The sequence below is a fragment of the Pimephales promelas genome, chromosome 2 (assembly GCF_988280905.1).
Source record: "Pimephales promelas chromosome 2, fPimPro1.hap1.1, whole genome shotgun sequence".
Taxonomy (NCBI): Eukaryota; Metazoa; Chordata; class Actinopteri; order Cypriniformes; family Leuciscidae; genus Pimephales; species Pimephales promelas.
The window spans coordinates 2797459-2818437 of record NC_142770.1 but is presented as its reverse complement, the minus strand read 5'-3'; the positions used below and the strand labels follow the sequence as shown (position 1 = coordinate 2818437).

The 20979-nt window shown below is 37.1% G+C and overlaps 2 protein-coding genes across 2 annotated transcripts in view; one reads left to right on the top strand and one right to left on the bottom strand.

Moving 5' to 3' along the window:
• Window positions 1-1343: 1343 nt before the first annotated feature.
• On the bottom strand, window positions 1344-20720 carry LOC148995703 (uncharacterized). The gene is made up of 3 exons (XM_089121632.1): window positions 20108-20720; window positions 2400-2480; window positions 1344-2311 (listed from the first exon to the last, which is right to left on the bottom strand). The coding sequence occupies exon 3, from the start codon at window positions 2304-2306 to the stop codon at window positions 1530-1532; it is 777 nt and encodes a 258-aa protein (XP_088977758.1). The 5' UTR covers window positions 2307-2311; window positions 2400-2480; window positions 20108-20720; the 3' UTR covers window positions 1344-1529.
• The window catches only part of LOC120486371 (SLAM family member 5), a 31622-nt gene continuing 20198 nt past the window's right edge, over window positions 9556-20979 (top strand). Inside the window, exons 1-2 of the mRNA XM_089121038.1 lie at window positions 9556-9887; window positions 19401-19739. Coding sequence (XP_088977164.1) covers window positions 9848-9887; window positions 19401-19739 — 379 coding nt within the window. The 5' untranslated portion in view covers window positions 9556-9847. The remainder of the gene's footprint in view (window positions 9888-19400; window positions 19740-20979) is intronic.

The following is a 20979-nucleotide window of genomic DNA, read 5'->3' as shown; positions in this document are numbered from 1 at the left end:
TCTTTTTCGTGTCCCACAAGGATTCTTGGGCCTATCCTATTTTCCTGCCTTTATGGTCTATTTTTAAGAAGTATGGTATCTCATTTCACTTTTTACACAGATGATACACATGTCTTTCTGCCTCTGAAACGGAAAGATTCTAACTCAATTGTACCATTGTTGTGCTGTCTAGAGGATATTAAAGCCCTGATGGCCTCACATTTTTAAAAATGTGATGAAGAAAAAACAGAAGTCATAATATTTGGACCTGGGGGTGCCTGTAAGTTTCAGATTTGGATTTGGGCTTTATAAAACCTTACGTGAAGCCTACTATTAAAAACCTGGTTTATAATTGACAGTGTTAATTATATATATACGTATATATATATATAATTGACAAATTTATGTTTTTGTTTTATTTCAATAATTGCTTGTACAGCACTTTGGTTAACACAGTCTCATCCCAAAAAGTCATACAACTGACGTTTTGGGACGTCTTATGACCATACGTCAATATCCGCCTTTTTAGGGCCCCCTTAAACGTCGGTAGATGGCGATCCCGGGCCGTCATACAACTGACGCTTTACCTTTAACGTCAGTTAGGTGACGGGTTAGGTTTAGGGTTAGGTTTAGGTCTGGGGTAGAGTTAGGATCCCATAACCTCATCTACCGACGTTTAAGGGGGCCCTAAAAAGGCGAATATTGACGTATGGTCAAAAGACGTCCCAAAACTTCAGTTATATGACGTCTTGGGATGAGACCGGGTTGCTTTGGTACACCCTTGTTTTTTTTGTTTTTTTAAAGTGCTATATACCATGAATAAACATTGAGTTGAGAATTTTTGGCTGCACTTTATCTTACAGTATGTGCATGTACAGTGTCCTTAAGAAAGTACTGGTTAATATGAGATAACTACATGGGTTAAGGTTGATTCAGGGTTACCTACAATCCAGTTATTGTAATTATAATAAGTACATAATATGTACATTGGGAATAGAACTGTAAAATAAAATGCTACCAATTTTCTTTCTAAATTCATTGAAAGATCTAGCTGTGGACCATAGCCTATAATCCATCACTTTACCCCAAAACAAATTTCCCTTAAAAATGAAAAGGACACTCAGAAGTTTTCTCACTGGATTTTAACAAATATAACATGTTCTGCACAATGCTGTTAATGTAGCTTATATGTTACCTGATGCCAGACTGAGAAGATCTGCATTGAATTTTATTTTGTTCGTGTTTCAATCTAGGAACCTTAACATTTGTCCCAAGGACTCTTTACTACTCTACCAGGGCTATTAAATGATCTGATGTGCAAAACCTAAATATGATTCACAGACAAACATATTTGTTGCTTTCTTTGCATAAAATCAGTCATTTATTGAGAGAGCAGTAAAAGAAGCAAACCAATACAGAAGGGCAAGTAAGAGATTCATTTTAAACAACAGTTGTAATATACAGTAATTTACTACTGTGATATATAAGCTTGTATTTTTTTGTACTTTGCTGAGAAACTGATAGTTACTGTGTAAGTTATCGTTTTCGTATTAAGAATAGCTCTTATATTTTGAAACTTGAACAAAAACCCGAGCTCGACGTTTAAAGCTCTCCCAGAAGGCTCTGCGCATGTATCGGTCTGGAATTCCAGCAGGCACAATGATCTGAGAAATGGTGGTGCTTTCACGTTTATTACGGGCCTTATTTATCTGGATCTGCAGGTTGTAATATGTATTGTCGATGATGTCCTGCAAGTCGATGCGGAGGTTTTTAGATTTCAATAGTTCTGAGGTTGGCTTTCCCCGCAGTAATTCATTGTTCCATTTATTGGTCAAGTCTTTCACCTGATCTTTCCACTTGTTGCCATCAGCGATGTCTTTCAAAGCTGACTCTGCATAAAAGGTTGTTTTTTTACGGTTCCCCTGGTCATTCACAGTGGCTATCACTTTTCGGTCTCTCTTGATGCGATGGCGAGAGGTGATGATAGTGCCTTCTCCAGATTCAGTGATCTTGTTGTCCTTCACCAGTCCACAGTATCCCCAACTAAAGATGCTGATTCTGCACCAGTAGAAGTCTTCTCCATGCTTTCCACACACACTGTCAGCTCTGCACTGCCTACCCCAGTAGTCCATGTTTTCCTGAGGCGAACAGTACATAGTTTGGCTCCTTCCATCTTTATCAATCGTCTTGCACGTGTACTCACCGCCATCGGGCTTGCAATCTCCTAGACACTGCGTTTCGAGATGCGTCAAGAAAGCTGTCCCAGCACTTGACCATGTGGAACAGAAGAGGACGAGCAAAATGATACAGGTGTGTAGATGATCCATTCTTTCTGTGTAGAGGAGAATGAAGTGAAGAGTAAGAGGCAGCAACAGACATTCTGTAATAACATCATAAGTGCATGGCATAAGTTTACATACCCTTAAATGTTTGGCCTGATAATATTCACCCACGGTCACACTGCTGAAATGGCTTCTTTCGTGGAAATTCTTTACCTAGATCTTAAATAACAATTGTAGATAAAATGAAGATCTCGAAAGGCACAAGTATAAGTATTTATTTCTTGCAAGAAAGGCAGCTCACGCAAGGGCAAAGATCCTCTCATCTCACACAGTTTATATACAGAAGAACATCCTCCAAAACGTACCCCTCCCCTTGTAATCTTCGCACACAAGCTTGTGTTTTTCTTAACCCAATGGCCCCTTGCACGTACATAGTTCTTAGTTCCCCATATTCTAACACTTCCAGTTCTTAGTTCCCCATATTCTAACACTTCATCTATGTATACCCACACGCACACACACACGTCATTTCAAAAACAACGTCTTCGTAAACAACTAAATACACATTTTGCTCTTGGTGCAGGCAAGCTCATCTATTTTTGAGAAGAACTAAACATTATGTCCTTTTTGCACATGTAAGCAGTATTTCCCTAAGACTGAATTCAAGAATTCGAACCTGCAATAAAACGCCAAAAACTCACTAATTTGCAACCCAGATAGCAAACTGACATTGAATCAACGTGGAAACGACGTCTCTCATGACATTGAAACAACGTTGATTTGCTCATCGAATTAACGTTGAACCAACGTCAGACGCGGCATTCTTCAAAGCTAAATGAAATCGAAAATTGGTTTGCTTTCATAACGTTGAAACAACGCGTTGATTTCAAGTTGATTTTCCGTTAGTTTTGAAAGAATGACGCGTCTGACGTTGGTTCAACGTTAATTCGATGAGCAAAACAATGTCAGATCAACGTTGTTTCGATGTCATATTTCCACGTTGATTCAATGTCAGTCTGCTGTCTGGGAAAGGAGATCTAAGGGACAGAGAGCACCACACAACTTGTCCAATCTGATCTGTGTTTCCTGACTCTGCACACTATCTTCCCAGATAGCAAACTGACATTGAATCAACGTGTAAATATGACATCGAAACAACGTTGATCTGACATTGTTTTGCTCATCGAATTAACGTTGAACCAACGTCAGACGCGTCATTCTTTCAAAACTAACGGAAAATCAACTTGAAATCAACGCGTTGTTTCAACGTTATGAAAGCAAACCAATTTTCGATTTTCATTTAGCTTTGAAGAATGCCGCGTCTGACGTTGGTTCAACGTTAATTCGATGGGCAAAATCAACGTTGTTTCAATGTCATGAGACGAGACATCGTTTCCACGTTGATTCAATGTCAGTTTGCTGTCTGGGTTCTCTCCTCCAGGGCTCATTCAGTATTTGAATTCGACCTAGCCTTGTGTATAGTTGGTGCTGCAGGTAATTATGCCATAAAAATAACAACATAGTTGCAACGATATGCGTCTGTTCGTTCATGTTGTCAAAAGTTACCCGCCGAATTGACGACACGCAGACGTCAGACGTCCATTTACTAAACCAATCAATGTCAAGATGCAGCCCATGATGACTACACGATGTACGTATACCGCGTAAAGTTATTTAGTGCGCTCGCATTATTGCAGAGTGAAAACAAACTAAAACTTTCAGAAAGTATAAAATGCATCAATACGTGAACTTTGGTTCGGAAATTGGTGCGGACTTTCAGGTGTGAAAACGCCCTAAATCTCCCAAGCTCAGGCACGACCACTTGGGTCACCAGAAAGGGTACAACAAAGGCTGAATAGCCTAAATATTTGGGTGATAGATGTTTATTGTTCTTTTGACACACTGTCACATGCATCTGTAACCAGAACTTTCCACACTGTTGCACTGAAACTCTGATTAACGAATTAATAGTGCTCAGACGAAAGTGGTAATTCACTATTTATTAATTAATCAATACCTACTATTTTTTTTAATGCTTCCCAGAGAACTACTGAAAAAGTTTCATAATTCATGCAAAACTAATCAATATCTAATGCATGACAAATGACTAGCACTGGAAGCATGTTTACTGCTACTGTAAACGGATACACAAGGTTGTTTACATTATCAATATGTAATAGCACAGCAGACTTATGATTTGGGAAAGCTGTTAATAATTGGCCTATCGGAATAATTTTAAAAAGAAATGGATTTTTAAATGCAGTTGTCGGGACATTACTTGTCCTGTGGCCAAATCCTCTGGACTGGAATTGAATCACTGGAGTCAATGTGAGTAGCCTACTGGGACATGTTGAGTCATCATATCTTGTCAGTGATTAGAAGATTCTAGACTTTATTGGCTTTTCATAGTACTGTAAGAATTATGGGAACCAACTATTAATGACTCAAGTGTTGCTACATACTTCTATGGGAATTACTCAGTATTTGGATCCGTATTCTAAAGTGGAGATTATGGGAACTAACTAGTAATGACTCAAGTCAAGTGTTACAACATTCTTCGAAAGAAATTTTCTAAAAGTGTACTATTTAAAAGTTCACCAGAAATCTCAAACGCTTGAAATGACTTCTGTGTTTGGTTGCACAATTCATGAAAAATTGCTACTTTTAGTAACTTTTATTAACTTTTACATTTCTTATAATTATTCGTTAAGCGTCTGGTACCATTTGCATTTAATGTAGCCACACATAAACATAAAACCATGTGATGCCTGAATTGAAAAAAAAAAAAACAATTTACTGCCTTCTAGCATAACGTATTTAATTGCTGTAATTCCTTCTAATGTCTTTCAGAAGACGACCTAGGGGACCTTCTGTGTGCTTGTAGGCCTATGCCAGCCAGTAAGTCCACTCAGTAAAAGACAAATGTTCTTTTAGAAGCTATTTCCTCTCAGTCGCCAAATTTGGCTTTTGTAACCAAGCTCTTTCAATATTTTGTGTGTGTCCACCATGGTTTGGATCAACAAACCATCTGCTGTGGTTTACTGAGGCCCCGTCCACACTATTGCGTTTTCGTTTAAAAACGGAGACCTTTTGCTACGTTTGCACCTCCCGTCCACACTAAAACGGGAAAAACGAAGACCTAAAACGGAGAAGTTTAGAAACGCTGCAGCTGCGTTTTGCGTTTTGAATCTCCGGAGGGCGTTGTAGTGTGGACGAGACAAAACGGAGGAGTTCAGAAACGCTGCCGCAGAGGCTGACGCTCGGCTCTATGATTGGGTGTTATCAGTCATGACGTATCCTTCCCTGATTTGTCAATCACTGTTTACACCGGCACGCGCATGCATGCCCAGTGTTGGTGAATGGTCACGTGATCCGCGTTTTCAGTCGTTTTAATGTGGACGGAGATCATTTCTAAAACGCAGATAAAACGCTGGTGTGGACAGAGATTGTATTCGTTTTAATTCTCCGTTTTTAAACGAAAACGCAGAAGTGTGGACGGGGTCCTAAATGGTTGACCCTTGGCGAACATGTCTTCTAATGATGGGGAAACAGGTGATTTCTGGAGCGCCGTTCTACAAGCCGCAAAATTGGCAGTATTATTTGAACCTTTTATGTCCAGCATGCCAAAGACCCACTTCTTTCTCCTCCTTTTTTGACCAGCTCTTCCTTGTCGATACTACACACTACGGCTGGGCTTTCAGCGCTGCAACTTTGCAGAAACTATTCATGCACCAACAGCAACATTACACACTATTTAAAATGAAAAAAGTGAAATCGCAATCAACCACCCCTTTAAACAAAACAAATCAATGGCATTGTCATACAATTAAGATATGCTGGAGCAAGTTGCTTTCAGTTAAAACAGCTCAAACATGCATTTTAGTAGGACTATAAGTCTTGCCTGTGAAATCAGGGGTAAAAGTGCAAAAAAAACAAGTAAATTACTATTTCCAAGTCGACTCGCAGCAGTATTTTAATTGACTAGTAGAATAATCTTCGCACATCCCTAAGTTTGTCAACCAATAGTTAACTAATGTTAATGCCTTTATTTGTGGCTCTACAGTTCGGTTTGTTTCCCAAAAGCATCATTAGCCAACTATGGTTGAACAATTCACACAGTTCAAAGATTTGGTGTTTCCAAAAAAAAAAAAAAAATACAGTTCCAAAGAATTTGTGTGGTTGGAATTGAATTTAAGCTCTCAACTTGTGGTTAAAATCTTTTGCAACATCATAAATGTTTTTACTTTCACTTTTGATCAATTAAATGCATCCTTGCTGAATAAAAGTATTAATTTCTAAGAAAATACACACTGGTAAAATGGTGAGTTTTGTATTTGTATTATTTATTTATTTAATTTTTTTCCTAAAAAGAAAATGTTTATTTAAAAGTTTTGTCAATGTAAGCTTTGTAGTGTGTATGTTAAGTTTGGAAGAAAATATGTGGAAATTGTATGTGTCTGCTATTGGCCAATTAGAGGAGGTGCTTCTAAAATTTTGGAGGGGGAGAAAACGAAAGAGAAAAACTTGGAAGGAGAGAAGAGTGTGGAATATTTGTTTTGGATGAACAGTAATCTGGACAGAAATTAATCGATCTCTGCACTATCCGAACTGAGTTGTTTACCTATGGGGTTAGATTCAGTCACAATTCTGCGCGTGCAAGATCACATTTTGAGTGCGTAAAAGGGCATTTCGCAAGCGCGTGAACTGAGTTTTGCGAAGAAATGTTCGTCTCGCAGATACATTTTTTTTTTACGAAAATCAACTTTGCACTTAAAATAGCCTAAGTATTTGGATGTGAGTAGACCTTCTCTTTCGCATGTGCAAAGTTTCACACTTTTTCTCACTGCAAAAAGAAAGACGTGGGTAACAATGCAAACATATATAACTGTAAGTGAAAATCTTGGGTGTGTGACACTTCTATATAATTACTCGCATGACTAGATTTTTTTTTTTTTTTTTTGCAGTGAGGGGAACAAGCCTGCATCCCAATGTGCACACTATCCATCCTAAAATAGTATAAGAATATACATCTCTGCTGTGAATGTTTTTGTTTAAATAATTCCAAGGATATGAAGTAGATTGATTTTTATTTGAACGTTATTACATTGAATTTCTACGTTTGTTTAATGGCTTAGTTTTAGTCTGATGATACCGTTTTTACACACTTATTTCATTAAAAAAGGGTGAAAATCGGACCATCTTCACTTTTTGAAAATGTGTAACATTTGAGACCCCAGTTCAGTCACATTCATGTTTCACTAATGTTTATTTAATAACTTGCAGTTTAGAAAAAAGTTATAACTACACTTGAGGTGTAGCAAACACTGGGACATGCCATTACGATTTGATGTTGATTATAAGCAAAAGCTTAATTGTGGTCGTCGAGTGGTAGACATTTGAACTTAAATAGAAGTGTTCAAGCCATTAAAAAATTAAACAAACATCTTACCATGCATTTTTCCTCGTCCACAGTCGGTGATGCAGGGAGTCTTGTAATTGGTTTTCAAGCCAGCCAATCGGAATTTAGCAGCCTCATCTCTGATTGGCTGGAATTATGGTATATTGTAACGCTGGTTTGTGTTGAGCAAGCGAGCCGTCTGCGCTTCGATAGCGCGTATGGCTGGTATGAGAGGAGCAAGAAAGTGAAACTTTGCAGATGCGAGAGAGAACGTCTGCGCACATCCAATTACTTATTTTTAAATGCAAAGTTGATTTTCGTTTGCTCGAAATATTTTCTCATCTGCGAGACGAACGTTTTTCCGCAAAACTCAGTTCACGCGCATGCGAAATGCTCTTTTGTGCGCTCAAATTGTTATCTTGCGCGCGCAGAATTGTGACCGAAATCTACCATCCCGCACCGTTGTAAATGAAACACCGTGAAAGAACCACATGCAACTTCGGAGACTGTATTAAAGGGATAGGCTACTCCATCCAAAAATGACAATTCTCTCTCTCATCATTTATTCACCCTCAAGTTGTTTCTTTCTACTGCTGAACACAACGGAAGATATTTTGAAGAACGATTGGAACCAAACAGCTGTTTGGCACCATTGACTTCTATAGTAGAAAAAAATACTGTGGAAGTCAATGGTGCCAAAGTTCCAATCCTGCAAAATATCTTCCTTTGTGTTCAGCAGAAAAAAGAATGAACACAAAAGAGTAAATGATTAGAACATTTTCATTTTTGGGAGTGTCCCTCTAATGTTTCGACTTTACTCTCGAAATATTTCGACTTTATTTTTTGTAATTTTAGATTTTTTTTTTTTATGTTGCGGTTCAGGGCGTACTTGCCCCTCCAAAGAGACGAGATGCGAGGTGGGTAAACAAATCAAGACAGAAGAGGTGCGAAATTCGAATTTAAGAATCTACAGAGTCCTTGGAGGGAGAAGGGAAATTTAGATGGGAGGAGGAAAAATTATCAATGCATGTCTGACTCGCAAATGTTTCGCATTAGGCTATTCGAGAAACTTTGCGGTCTCTTGAAAATCTGTTGTGTTCTTTGTGAGTGAACGCAAAGTTTCTCAGGGAGAACACAAAAGCCTCCCATCTCATATTTTTTTCTTCATCATGTCTCTTCAGGGGCTTTGCGAGAATCAATGCACTAATGCACACAACACCCTATTTCGGGTAAAAATATGAAAATAGGCCAGCAAACACAGAACGTTATTTACAAGAGGTTTACAAAATTTACAAACAATAGTTTTTTTTTATAACCCTGTATGTTATTTTCATGTTCTGTATTTATAAACGGGAACGTTCCCAGAATGTAAAATTGTTAGCTGGGAATTGTTAGCTAGCTCAATAAAACAAAAGTTTTCTGTAAAATATAATAATAATAATAATTATTATTATTGTTATACACATGTTCTTAAATAGCCTACTTACATTTATAGTGAAAAAATGTTGTTACAATAGTATAGGCTAATATTTCTTAATTTTATTTAATATTTTATAATAATAATAATCAGTTCAGCTATAGTCGAGTGAGTTAGACGATGACAAAAAAAATTAATATTTTTAAGCACTCAAACAAAACGAATGGATGTTGTTTGGATTGTGATTACTTATACTGGACAAAACAAAACTGACTTAATGTTCAGCAAGAGGTGTTGTGTTCCTGCAGTCTGGCATTTAAAAAAAAAAATTATGGTGTGCATAAAGGGACATTCTGGATTGTGTATTAGTTTCTACGTTTTACTCAGTCATGTTGACAAAACCTTTAAAAAAAAGTTTAGATGAAACAGGTAATTCAACTTTGGTTACACGATCCACCTCAGAAACTTCCTGTTATTCAACTTAAACTTTTCCTCGAGACGCAGATAATCTGCGGCAGATTTAGGCTACTGGTTTACCAGCAACCATTAGGAGAATAACTCAAAATATAGTCTCTATATTGTTGTTTAGTCGGTTAGATATAATAATATTAGTTAGCCTATTGTTAATTAGATACAATTATGTTAATCGTCGCTGTCATCGCGTTTGAGCGCTACCTGATCGAAGATAAACTGCGAACTCAACTGAACAGATGACCACATACACTACAACTTTGTTTTAAATCAGATTTTATTTTAATCTACATCAGCGTAATGATCTGGGTGTTATTTATCTGCTTTTTACTCTTGAAAGGTGAGTAAAGAATCTGACTTTCGCTTTCATTCTCTATGTTTTTACAATTAAACGAAATAATCAAAATTGTTTTGATTATTGATAGAAAGATATTTTACATAATTTACAAACATGTCGAGGTGGTTTAACTGTAGCCTAAAACGGTAACGTCTCATTAAAATGCTGCATTATATGCAAAAAAAAAAATTTGTTAGTGAGGCTAAGCTAAGCATCTGACAGTGGCATGCTTCTTATTGGGGAGAGGTGTGCTATGACTTGTTTTAATCGGTCGGCGATGTTCGCTAATAATCGCTTATAAAATGTCCCATAAACCCATTAGCACGAATTTTGACAGCTCCGAGTGCGGAGTTTGTAGAAACGTGGGTTACCACATTTAAAGAGGCTGGCAAGCTTTGAACTTAAATTCTCCAAGGGAGTAAGAGCTGCCAAGAGAAGTAAAAAAGTGTAAAAGAGAAAGTTAAGAACTTATTTTTAATACATTGTTAAACATATTACACTGTAAAAAATTGACTGTAAAATTTACAGTAACTTACTGGCAACGATTAGCCAGTAAGTTACTGTGAATACTCTTTACAGTAAGAGTACTGTACTTCCATTTACAGTATTTTATGTTTATACTGTGAATTCAAAAACAATTAAATACTGTGATTTTAGTTGTATTTACAGTAACTTACTGGCTAATCGTTGCCAGTAAGTTACTGTGAATACGTTTTACAGTAAGGGTAGTGTACTTTTCACAGTATTTTATGTAAACACTGTGAAATCAAAAACATTGAAATATTGTGATTTTAGTTCTATTTACACCATTGATTGTTTTACTGTAGAAGAAAATTTCAATTTAATTTACATACAAAAACGTTAAGCACTGTTTTTTATGTATTGTATGCAACACGGTACTATAAACAGTAGATAACGGTTAAGCACTGTAAATTCAGTTTCTCACTGTACAATTTAAATACTACATCACTATCATTTAATATTAGCCATCATTAAAAGAAACACCCATTTTTCTAAAACATTGCAATCAACTGCAGACAATAAGAAAATTGTTAACAGTTATTTATTTAAAAAGATTTGGTGAACAGAAATGACAAAACAGGTACAACAAAGGGATAATGGACATTGGACAACATGCCATTATACCATCCAAAGTTAATGCACGTTCTATGCAAGTAATGTGGCCACAACACCCAGCGGAGTGTTAACTTTAGATAGTCTAATGGAGTGAAGTCTATTATCATGCTTATTCTACTGTTGCTAAATTCAAAGGAACACTCTGACTTTTTGGGACTTTAGCTTTTTCACCGTATCCCCCAGAGTTAGATAAATCCTTACATACCTTTTTCATCTCCATGCGTGCTGTAACTCTGACACACCCACCGCTAGCCTATAGCTTAGCACAAAGACTGGATGTAAATGGCTCCAGCTAGCATACTAATCCCAACAAGTAACAAAATAACGCAAACATTTTCCTATTTATGTTGTGATTTGTATAAATCAGAGTGTACAAATAACAAGGTCATATGAGACACAGCCATCATTTAACCGCATATTGGGAACTATAGTCTCAGAAGGCGAACCACTGCTAGTGATAACCGCAGCTCCTGAGACACACCATGGAGAGGAGCAGAGAGTTCGTTCAGAGTTGGAATAATAGAGTCAGCAATTACTAGATAGTGAAAGCATAGTTTACAATCATGGGTGTTCGCTGTATTGTAAAGAGCTGCGACAATAAATGGGAGACCAGGTAATGCCATGATGTTTCAAAGAATTCCAAACAAAAATGCATCCTGACTAATAAATATCACAGGTCAGCATTTTTGTTTGGAATTCTATGAAACATCATGGCATTACCTGGTCTCCCATTTATTGTCGCAGCTCTTTACAATACAGCGAACACCCATGATTGTAAACTATGCTTTCACTATCTAGTAATTGCTGACTCTATTATTCCAACTCTGAACGAACTCTCTGCTCCTCTCCATGGCGCGTCTCGGGTGCTGCGGTTATCACTCCGCCCAAGTAGCAGTGTTTCGCATTCTGAGAATATAGTTCCCAATATTTATACGGTAAAGATGGCTGTGTCACATATGACCTTGTTTTTTGTACACTCTGTGACTATACAAATCACAACATGTAAATAGGAAAATGTTTGCGTTATTTTGTCACTTATTGGGATTAGTATGCTAGTTGGAGCCATTTAGACCCAGTCTTTGTGCTAAGCTAGGCTAGCGGTGGGTGTGTCAGACAGAGTTACAGCATGCACGAGATATATCTAACTCTGGGGGATACAGTGAATATGCTAAAGTCCCAACAAGTTGTCGTGTTCCTTTAATTTACGACTGAAGTTACAGAGCAAATTGTTATTAGTTCATTCAATAGTTCTGTATGACAGGTTGCTATGACGGAACAATAGGCTAATACAAATTGATACAACGAGCCTATTTCATTACAAGATTTGTAAAGTTACAGAGCAAACTGTTACTAGTTCATTCACTAGTTCCGTATGACTAGTTGCTATAATGGAACAATAATGCAAATTGATACAATACAGTCAAAAAATTTAACTACTTTGAAGTTGTGCAAATAACTGATTACCCCATTCTAAAGAGCAATAAATAACACTATGGCAATATTGAAATAAAATAAAACATTGAACATTAAAAAAAAATATATTTAACATTTGTATGAACATTTAAAACAGAAAGGAAAATAAACTTCCCCTGCCACTTGGCAAAGGTCTGTGGCCTCTTGCATTCCTTGACCTTGGAGACAGAGAATCCTATTTGGAGCCCTGAAATTAAAGAAGAAAACACATTAAATCGACTGAATGGTTTCGAAAACGGTAAAACTTAACTGTTTAACTCTGGGAGAGTTGTAGAGCCAATAAAAAACAAAAGTGGAGTGTTCCTTTAACAAATACAACTTATTTAAATAATTTAGGCTACTAGTAAATGGTGAAATTAACATTTAGAAAGTTTAATAAATGCTGTAGAAGTGCAGTTTATTAATAGTTAATGTTAACTAATGTAGTTAACTAGAGTTTAATAAATGGAACCATATTGTAAAGTGTTACCAATTTGTTATACACCGATTCAGACGTCTCGTGACAGATCAGTTATTTTAACTAGAGCCCGACTGATAAAGGATTTTGAAGGCCGATACCGATACAAATATTTGTTGGTTTTAAAATCCGATATTCCTATATATCGGCCGATATATATATATATATATATATATATATTTTAAGAAACACGCAACAAAACATAACAGATTACCCTAACATTAGTTATTTGTAGTTATTTATGAGTTTTAACTAGTATAGATGGTATAGCATGGTAAACGTGCGTGCCAGTGATGCAGAATTGACCACGCATGGTCAAGATCAACCTCTTGAAAGCAGATGGACTCTGACACAGTGGGCATCGCAATTCAACAGCCATACTGACACCTGTTAGCATTGCAAACCCGCTCTTCGCCCCAAACCACCACCGGCTGTTCATAGCAACGTAACTTACATGGTGTTGACGAGACGGGAATATGATGGCAGACATCGTGAACAATGTTTGAACACGTGAACACAGTGCAGATTGTCAACATAACATTAGACATTGTCTTTTTGTCTAATAACTGTACCTAACATTAGTCGTCCGTGGTTAAAACACTGTGGCGTAAACAGTTTGATGTTGGGATATTCACTGCCCAAAGCCTATTAACTAAAGCCAACCAACCCCGTTACGTCACATGTTAGAATACTGCGCAATGGCGGCACCCTGGCGGCGAAAGATATAAAGTTTTTTCTTTTATATGTTTACATTTGTCATGTGTCTTGTATAATTGTTGATTATAGTGGAAATCCATCTAGTAAATCATGTAAACTTGATTGACTGCTTAATTTCCCCTTTAAAGGATTAGTTCTTAAAGGAGAACTCCAGTGCAAAATGAACCTTTGGTCTAATAACACATTGGTACCTAGTCGACCATTCTCTGAGATTTGTTTTTATGATAATCGAATGTAAAGTGTTTTATCTCTAAAAACTGTTTAGTGTATAACGCTAGTATATGGGGGCATTGACTAAGTAAAAAGAAATCGCTAGTTAATACCACTAACAAGGCTCAAAATAGCCCCACACTAACATAGTAACATAATGAGGGTCCCTACATCCAAAACGAAGCATTGAGAACTTTGTAAGTGTACAGACAGTATAATAAGAAGATATTTTATCAAGACAGTCCACTTCGCGTATACAGGCAGGAGCCATCTTGGGAAAACAGTCTCGACAAGTCGAACCACGAATGCCGTTTGGTGTTAGTGTGGGGCTATTTTGAGCCTTGTTAGTGGTATAAACTAGCGATAGATCTTACTTATTATATGTCCCCATATACTAGCATTATAATCTAAACAGTTTTTACAGATAAAACTCTTTACATTCGATTATCATGAAAACAAATATCAGAGAACGGCTGACTAGGTAAAAATGTGTTATTAGACCAACGGTTCATTTTTACTGAAGAAAGAAAGAGATGGATATCTTGGATGCCATTGGGGTGAGTTAATTATAAGGAAATTTACATTTTGAGGTGAACTAATCCTTTAGGTTTAAAATAAAAATGTTTAAATGTAATATATTTTTCTCATGGTCCTTATTTTAAATAGGTCATAAAAATATCAATAATTGTCGATATCAACCAATATGAAACACTTATATCGTGATACAGTTTTCAGACATATCGCCCAGCCCTATTTAGGGCCCTATGATTTCCGCGATAACGAAATCGCGGACGGAATCGCGGAATTGGCCAATTAACGCGGAATCTAGTGTTAACGCGGAATTTCGTGGATTTTTACATATTTGGTTTGAAATTCTGTTTTTGTGTGGGAGAAAAACGTATGTCTGGTGAAAATGCAGACCGGGGGAAGCAAATCTGGGCGACTCAACCCCCCAACCCGTCATTTCAGCTCCAAAGACGAAATCAAAACAATGAAAGCATGGCGAAGCGGCTCTCCATTCGTCGACTAAAAGTTAAGAAACTCAACGCTATAAGCAGTCAGTGCCGAGCAGTTCGCACGTGATTTATGCAGTGTTTCCCACACTTAAATCGCCGCCACATACTGCGTTTCGGTTTTTAACACTATTTAAAACACGCAGCGTATTCATTCAGTTGTATTTCCCCGCTCTCCCTCCGTCTCGCTCTCACTCACGCGTCTCTCACACACACACACACACGACGTGCACACCACATCTGTCTGAGGCGCCGGACTGGACAAAGGCGAAGCGAACTCCATGAGAGACAGAGTGTGACTTTATTTAAACTTATAAACTAATATAATTTATATTACTGGACAGTTTAAAGCTCATAACCATATTTTGTTGTTACTTGAAGAGTGCTGTGTTATGTTGCATCATGCAGTATTTGTCCTGAAAAGGCTACTGAGTAATTGTCTGTATTACCTCAATAAATTTAAGGTCATTCCTAATTTATTTTTATTTTTTTAATACATTTTTATCATTAACTTTAAAAGCATACTATTTTTTACAACTAAATTAACAGTCAAGGGTAAAAAAAAACCTAATTCCCTAAAATTAAAACGGAAAAAACGAAATTTGGGAAAAAATAAAACGGAATTTGGGAAAAAATAAAATGGATTTCATAGGGCCCTACCTATTACATAACATTTTAAAGGGAGAAGATGATTTTGAACAGCTTTTCAATTGTCAATGTGCTTTTACATTGCAGTCAAATTATTTAATATAAAAATACCTCTGATTAAACTCCAGTGTTGTGCTGGCTTCCACCTAATACTGCTAATACTGTAGGTTGAATACGTAACAGGCGAAGAGAGCGGCCAAGGCAGTGGTGAAGTCCACCATGTGAGCACCAGGTGGGGTTACGACCCTCCCCTTGATCGACAGCATCCATTTTTTTGCAGTCTCTCCTTAGTAAAGACAAGAGTCATCACAAAAATTATATTTCATAGCGATACATTCAATAAAAGATTTTTTCCACATAAATTATTGTAAAAACAGGGCAGGGAACATACATATCTTTGAAGCAGTGGATTAAAGGATTGATTAGTTCACCTCAAAATGAAAATCTCCTAATAATTTACTCACCCTAATGCCATCCAAGATATCCATGTCTTTCTTTCCTCAGTGGAAGAGAAATTAAGTTTAGGGAAAACATTTCTTGATTTTTCTTTGGATAATGGGCTTCAATTGTAAACGTTTTAAAGTCCAAATGAATGCAGTTTCAAAGGTCTTTGAAGTACTTCAACGCACTATACAGGTTCCCAGCTGAGGATTATTGTCTTATCTAGCGAAATGATCAGTCATTTTCTGAAAAAAAAATTATAATTTATATACTTTTTATCTACAATTGTTGGACTACTGGAGCCCATTATTCAAAGAAAAATCTAGAAATGTTTTCCTACAAAAATGTAATTTCTCTTTCATTGAGGAAGGAAAGAAAAACATGGATATCTTGTAAATTATTCGGAAACTTTCATTTTGAGGTGAACTAATCCTTTAAATAGCAGTTACTGGTTTGGTGATAGAAAAACAATGAGTGATACAGGCATAGCAAGCAATCTGAAATAGTAATCACGACATTATAGGTGGCTACTAAAAATAAGAGAGTAACTTACTCCACATAACTTTAGTTTTTGAAGTGACTGCTGACTAGTGCAGAGAATGGCACGACACAAACTCATTGCATTCACGAGTGTTTTCCAGAAACGTTGCTTTGCTTGTGCATAAAGTTATACATTAAGGATTTGTTAACAGTGAATGTGAAACTTACCAAGCATGATAATCCTTGGAGTGATCGGGAGGAGACAGCTGGGCCTCTACATCTGAGGGAGTGGTACCGTAAGTCTCCTATGCCAGCAAAGATAAAGAGTCACTCGAAAGAAGGTAACTAACTAGGATAGAAAAAGCTTTATAAAAATTGTTGATAAGAAAGCAATGAGCCTTTTTTTCTCTTTAGGTTTGTGCATGTTTACTCATAAAAAAACTAAGTAACTTACCACAATAACTTTATCAATTACCACTCTAAGTTACATCAATTTTCTCTTAATTAAAATATTGTTCACACAGTGGACACCAGTGACTTTAACTGTTAAGTTACCCAGCATTTAACCAATAATTGAGATAGACGTTAGCACCATGTTAGTTAACTTAACGTTATTATTTATTGTGAGGTGAGGTCTATTAAAGAAAAAATGCTCAACCACCAATAACATAAACCTGACACAAACAAACCTGTATTTACTTGAACAATTGGAGGCTTGTCAACCTGCATTATGTTGGGGGGTGTAAAATGGTACGTAAAGTTAACGTTACTTAACTTACTGATTTTCTGGAAGTCCCGAATCCCCATTAGCAGTTGGTGAAGGATCCGCGATCCCAAGATGGAAACTCCGGCTGAGGCAACGGGTGGTGGAAAAATATTCTCCTGGCTAGCTAGCTACCGATAACTAGGTAAACTGTTGGCTAACTAATACTAATAACGTTTAAAGGCTATAAAAACGTCTCCGTCGGCGCTCTCACGGAAACGTTTTCGCTGAATTCCTCTCAGGCAAAAAGTGAAAGAAATCAACACAAAGACGAAAACAAAATAAATAACTTTACAACCACAAGACAAAGCCGTGTATAAAGAAACGCACATTTGAATAATACTAGACTTATTAACGGAGCTTAACGTTAAAGACTGTTACGAAAACGTAAATTCGACTATTAACTTAGCTTTTCTGTCACTGACGACGAAACAGAAATTCAAATGCTTCTTTCGCGCTTTTTTCTAACAGACTCTAGCTTTGACTGCCTAAACCCCGCCCACTCTGACGGCGTTTTGATTTCGCCTTGCAGCTCAGAAACAGCTCTGAAAACTTGCACATTTATCTCTCCTGCTTTCGAAAAAAAAAATATATATATATAACACTGATTTTTGTAAAATAAAAATCCCATGTTACGTATTTATGAGTTAACCAGGCAGCCCCAATTTTGGAAAGTAATGCACATGACATAACCTACACATAATAAAAAGGTTTCTTCATTCTGAATAGATACATTAATCAAAACATACTTAGAAAGCTTGAGAGTTTGGGCTCAAATTCAAAACTCATGATTAATCAAATGTTATTAATATTGAAGTATATAACGTTAAGCTAAAAGATAAAAAACAACCAACATTAAGAATATATTTATTAAATGAATATGTTAATATTAATAGAAAAGTGTGAATACTATTGCAACTTATAACCAATGGTCATGCTTCATTTCAAATCAGAGGATGATATGATATCTCAAAAAATTATGCATTTATGAAGCCTATATTGTTAGGGGAGACTTTGGAGAAGTTTAAGATAAGGATTAAATATGTTTATGCCCTGTTAACACCCATTTACAGTCACAAATACAAACAAACAAAAGATATTTAAATTCTTTATATATATATATATATATATATAATGGAATAGAAAGCTCATGCAGCAGGTGCATCAGAGTACAAGTTACAACACAAGGGTTACAAAGAAAGATATGATAAAAAAAAGGAAAATTACAGTAGTTTACTTTACTATTTACAGTACTTTAGTGGCTGTATTGTGATTTTTTACAGTAATGCTTTGACTACTGTGATTTCCACTGTAATGCTTGAACTACTGTGATTTTTAAGGTCTTACTGTAAACTTTACAATATTCTACTGTAAAAATCTTTTACAGTATTGTTACTGTGACATCTACAGTAAATAACTGTAGATTTCACAGGCATTTTTTACAGTGTATGCTGTACAAGGTCACTGCTGCTATAATGAATAAAGTAGCCTAAACCTAACTCTGAATCAACCCCTGGAGGGGCATTGGGTCATCAGCGGGTGGGATTGCTGTTTGAGAAATATATTGACACACACACAAAAAAAAAACTTTTATTATTATAGTTATTATGAATAATTATTATTTGCGAATTTCCCCACCACTTTTTGCCATGGTCGATATTGTCCCCAGCACTTTTAAACACCTCGCGGCACGGATGTACCAATACAAATAAATAAAAGATATCTGCAGAGCATTCATTTGTCAAATAAGAGGCGATATAGCACGCTGATAGGTGTGGGGTTTTTTTTTAAATCAACTGATCAAAGTGCTCGATGACTCGATCAATGGTGCTGATAAAGTGTTGGCTCTCATGGACGCGCGCTTGATCCGTTGATCAAGCCCAAATAAAGCAAACACTGATCACCATAATGGTGACTTAAAATTCCGGTTTTCTCCTTCAGAGATTCTGCTTGTTAACATCAGGTGTCTTCAATAATGCTCAATCATCACTCAATTATGAACTTAATTATCTCATGAACTTTAACACTGATTCAATGTTGATTTAACAGAGATGATATAATTCACACTTTTAAGTGTTAACACTGGGGATTTTGCTGTGTACTAACATTTTAAAGTCTCATTAATCTCTTTAGACAGAAATGATCTCCATTTGAGTAACTGTTTGTTTGTTCTTCAGGTGTGTTTGGTGCTGAAGATACAGTGAAGACAGTGTCAGGGATGGAGGGAGATTCTCTCACTCTTAACACTGATGTTACTCAAATACAGAAAGCTGATCTGATACTGTGGATATTTGGACCTGAAAGCACTCGTATAGCTCAGATCAACAGACAGGTCAATATGGTCTCGTTATTCAGTAATGCTCTTGACGGGAGATTCAGAGACAGACTTCATCTGGATGATCAGACTGGAGATCTCACCATCATGAACATCAGAACTGAACACTCTGGACTTTATGAGCTACAGATCTATAGCAGAAATGTAGCCACAACCCAAAAATTCAGTATTATTGTTTCCGGTGAGCAGTTTGATATCATTGCTTTGCAGTCAGCAGCAAAACTGATTAATATTACAATTTCTTTTATAGCTGGCTAATTGAGATGACATTGTTAGATTTTGCACAGTCGATAAGGGAAGAAACATTACGTTAAATCTAACAAACTTTATAGTATACATCATATTAGAGGGGCAGATACAAGCTCACACATCACTGATCTGCTGACATAATTCACTCATCACCGACACGCATGTACTTCACCTATTTGCATTAAGCTTTGCATCTTTAGAAACTCAGTCATATTTCTGCGGTCATGGTTTATTCCCTAAGATGGGAGGAACATGTTTCCCCTGAGACGGGAGAAATAAGGATTTAAGGGTTTTACTTACTTTAAGAGACATGGAAGTAGGCGTCCTTCACTTCGATCGCTACAAACCAATCCCGTGTTCGCACACATTCGAAAATGGCCGCACACATTCCGCCGTGAGTGGAAGTCGTAGGAGGGCGCGTTCGGTGGCAAGTGGAGCCGACGGCTTTTGTAAGTTGGTTACAAAAGCCAAACATGTTTGGTACATGGTAGCCTCAGTCTGCTTCTGGTAGGCCCATAGATATATAAAGGCTAGACGTGTCGTCCGCGCTGCTGGCCAATGGAGGTCGACGCCAGAACCTGGCGGCCATCTTGTCACAGGCAGCTCGCTCACTGGTAACATTGTTTTGATGGTGCATGTACTTTTTAAATCACCGTAACTTGCTCAATTTTCTACCGATTTTCAAACGGTCTGGTTTGTTATAAACGGCAGAGATGTAGTTATGATACTGCATACTTATGAATAATAAGTGTATAAATAAATAATCGTCCAGAATTATAGCCACGTTAAAAACGTTTGTAAGAAACCAAACCGTTTGTAAATCCGTCAAGATTTCAACGAGATAAGAGTATTTCTTACATCAGATACCACAGAGCCCGCCAGAAAGCCTGTGACAAGATGGCCGCCAGTGATGACGATAAATACTCCGCCGTGACACATCTAGCCTTTATATAGATATATCGGTAGGCCGAGAACTGTTAGGTAGAGTCCTCAAAGCCAGCCTGTGATTGGAGGGTGCTTAGGGTCGCCACGCCAGGTGGAGATGCTGTCGGGACACAGATGTTGCCAAAGAACATCCACGGGGGGAACCCCAGTGTACCCTTGGCCGCAGCCAACACACGCTGTTCAGTTCAGCAGGCAGGAATGTGAAACTCGCTGGAACACCAACACCG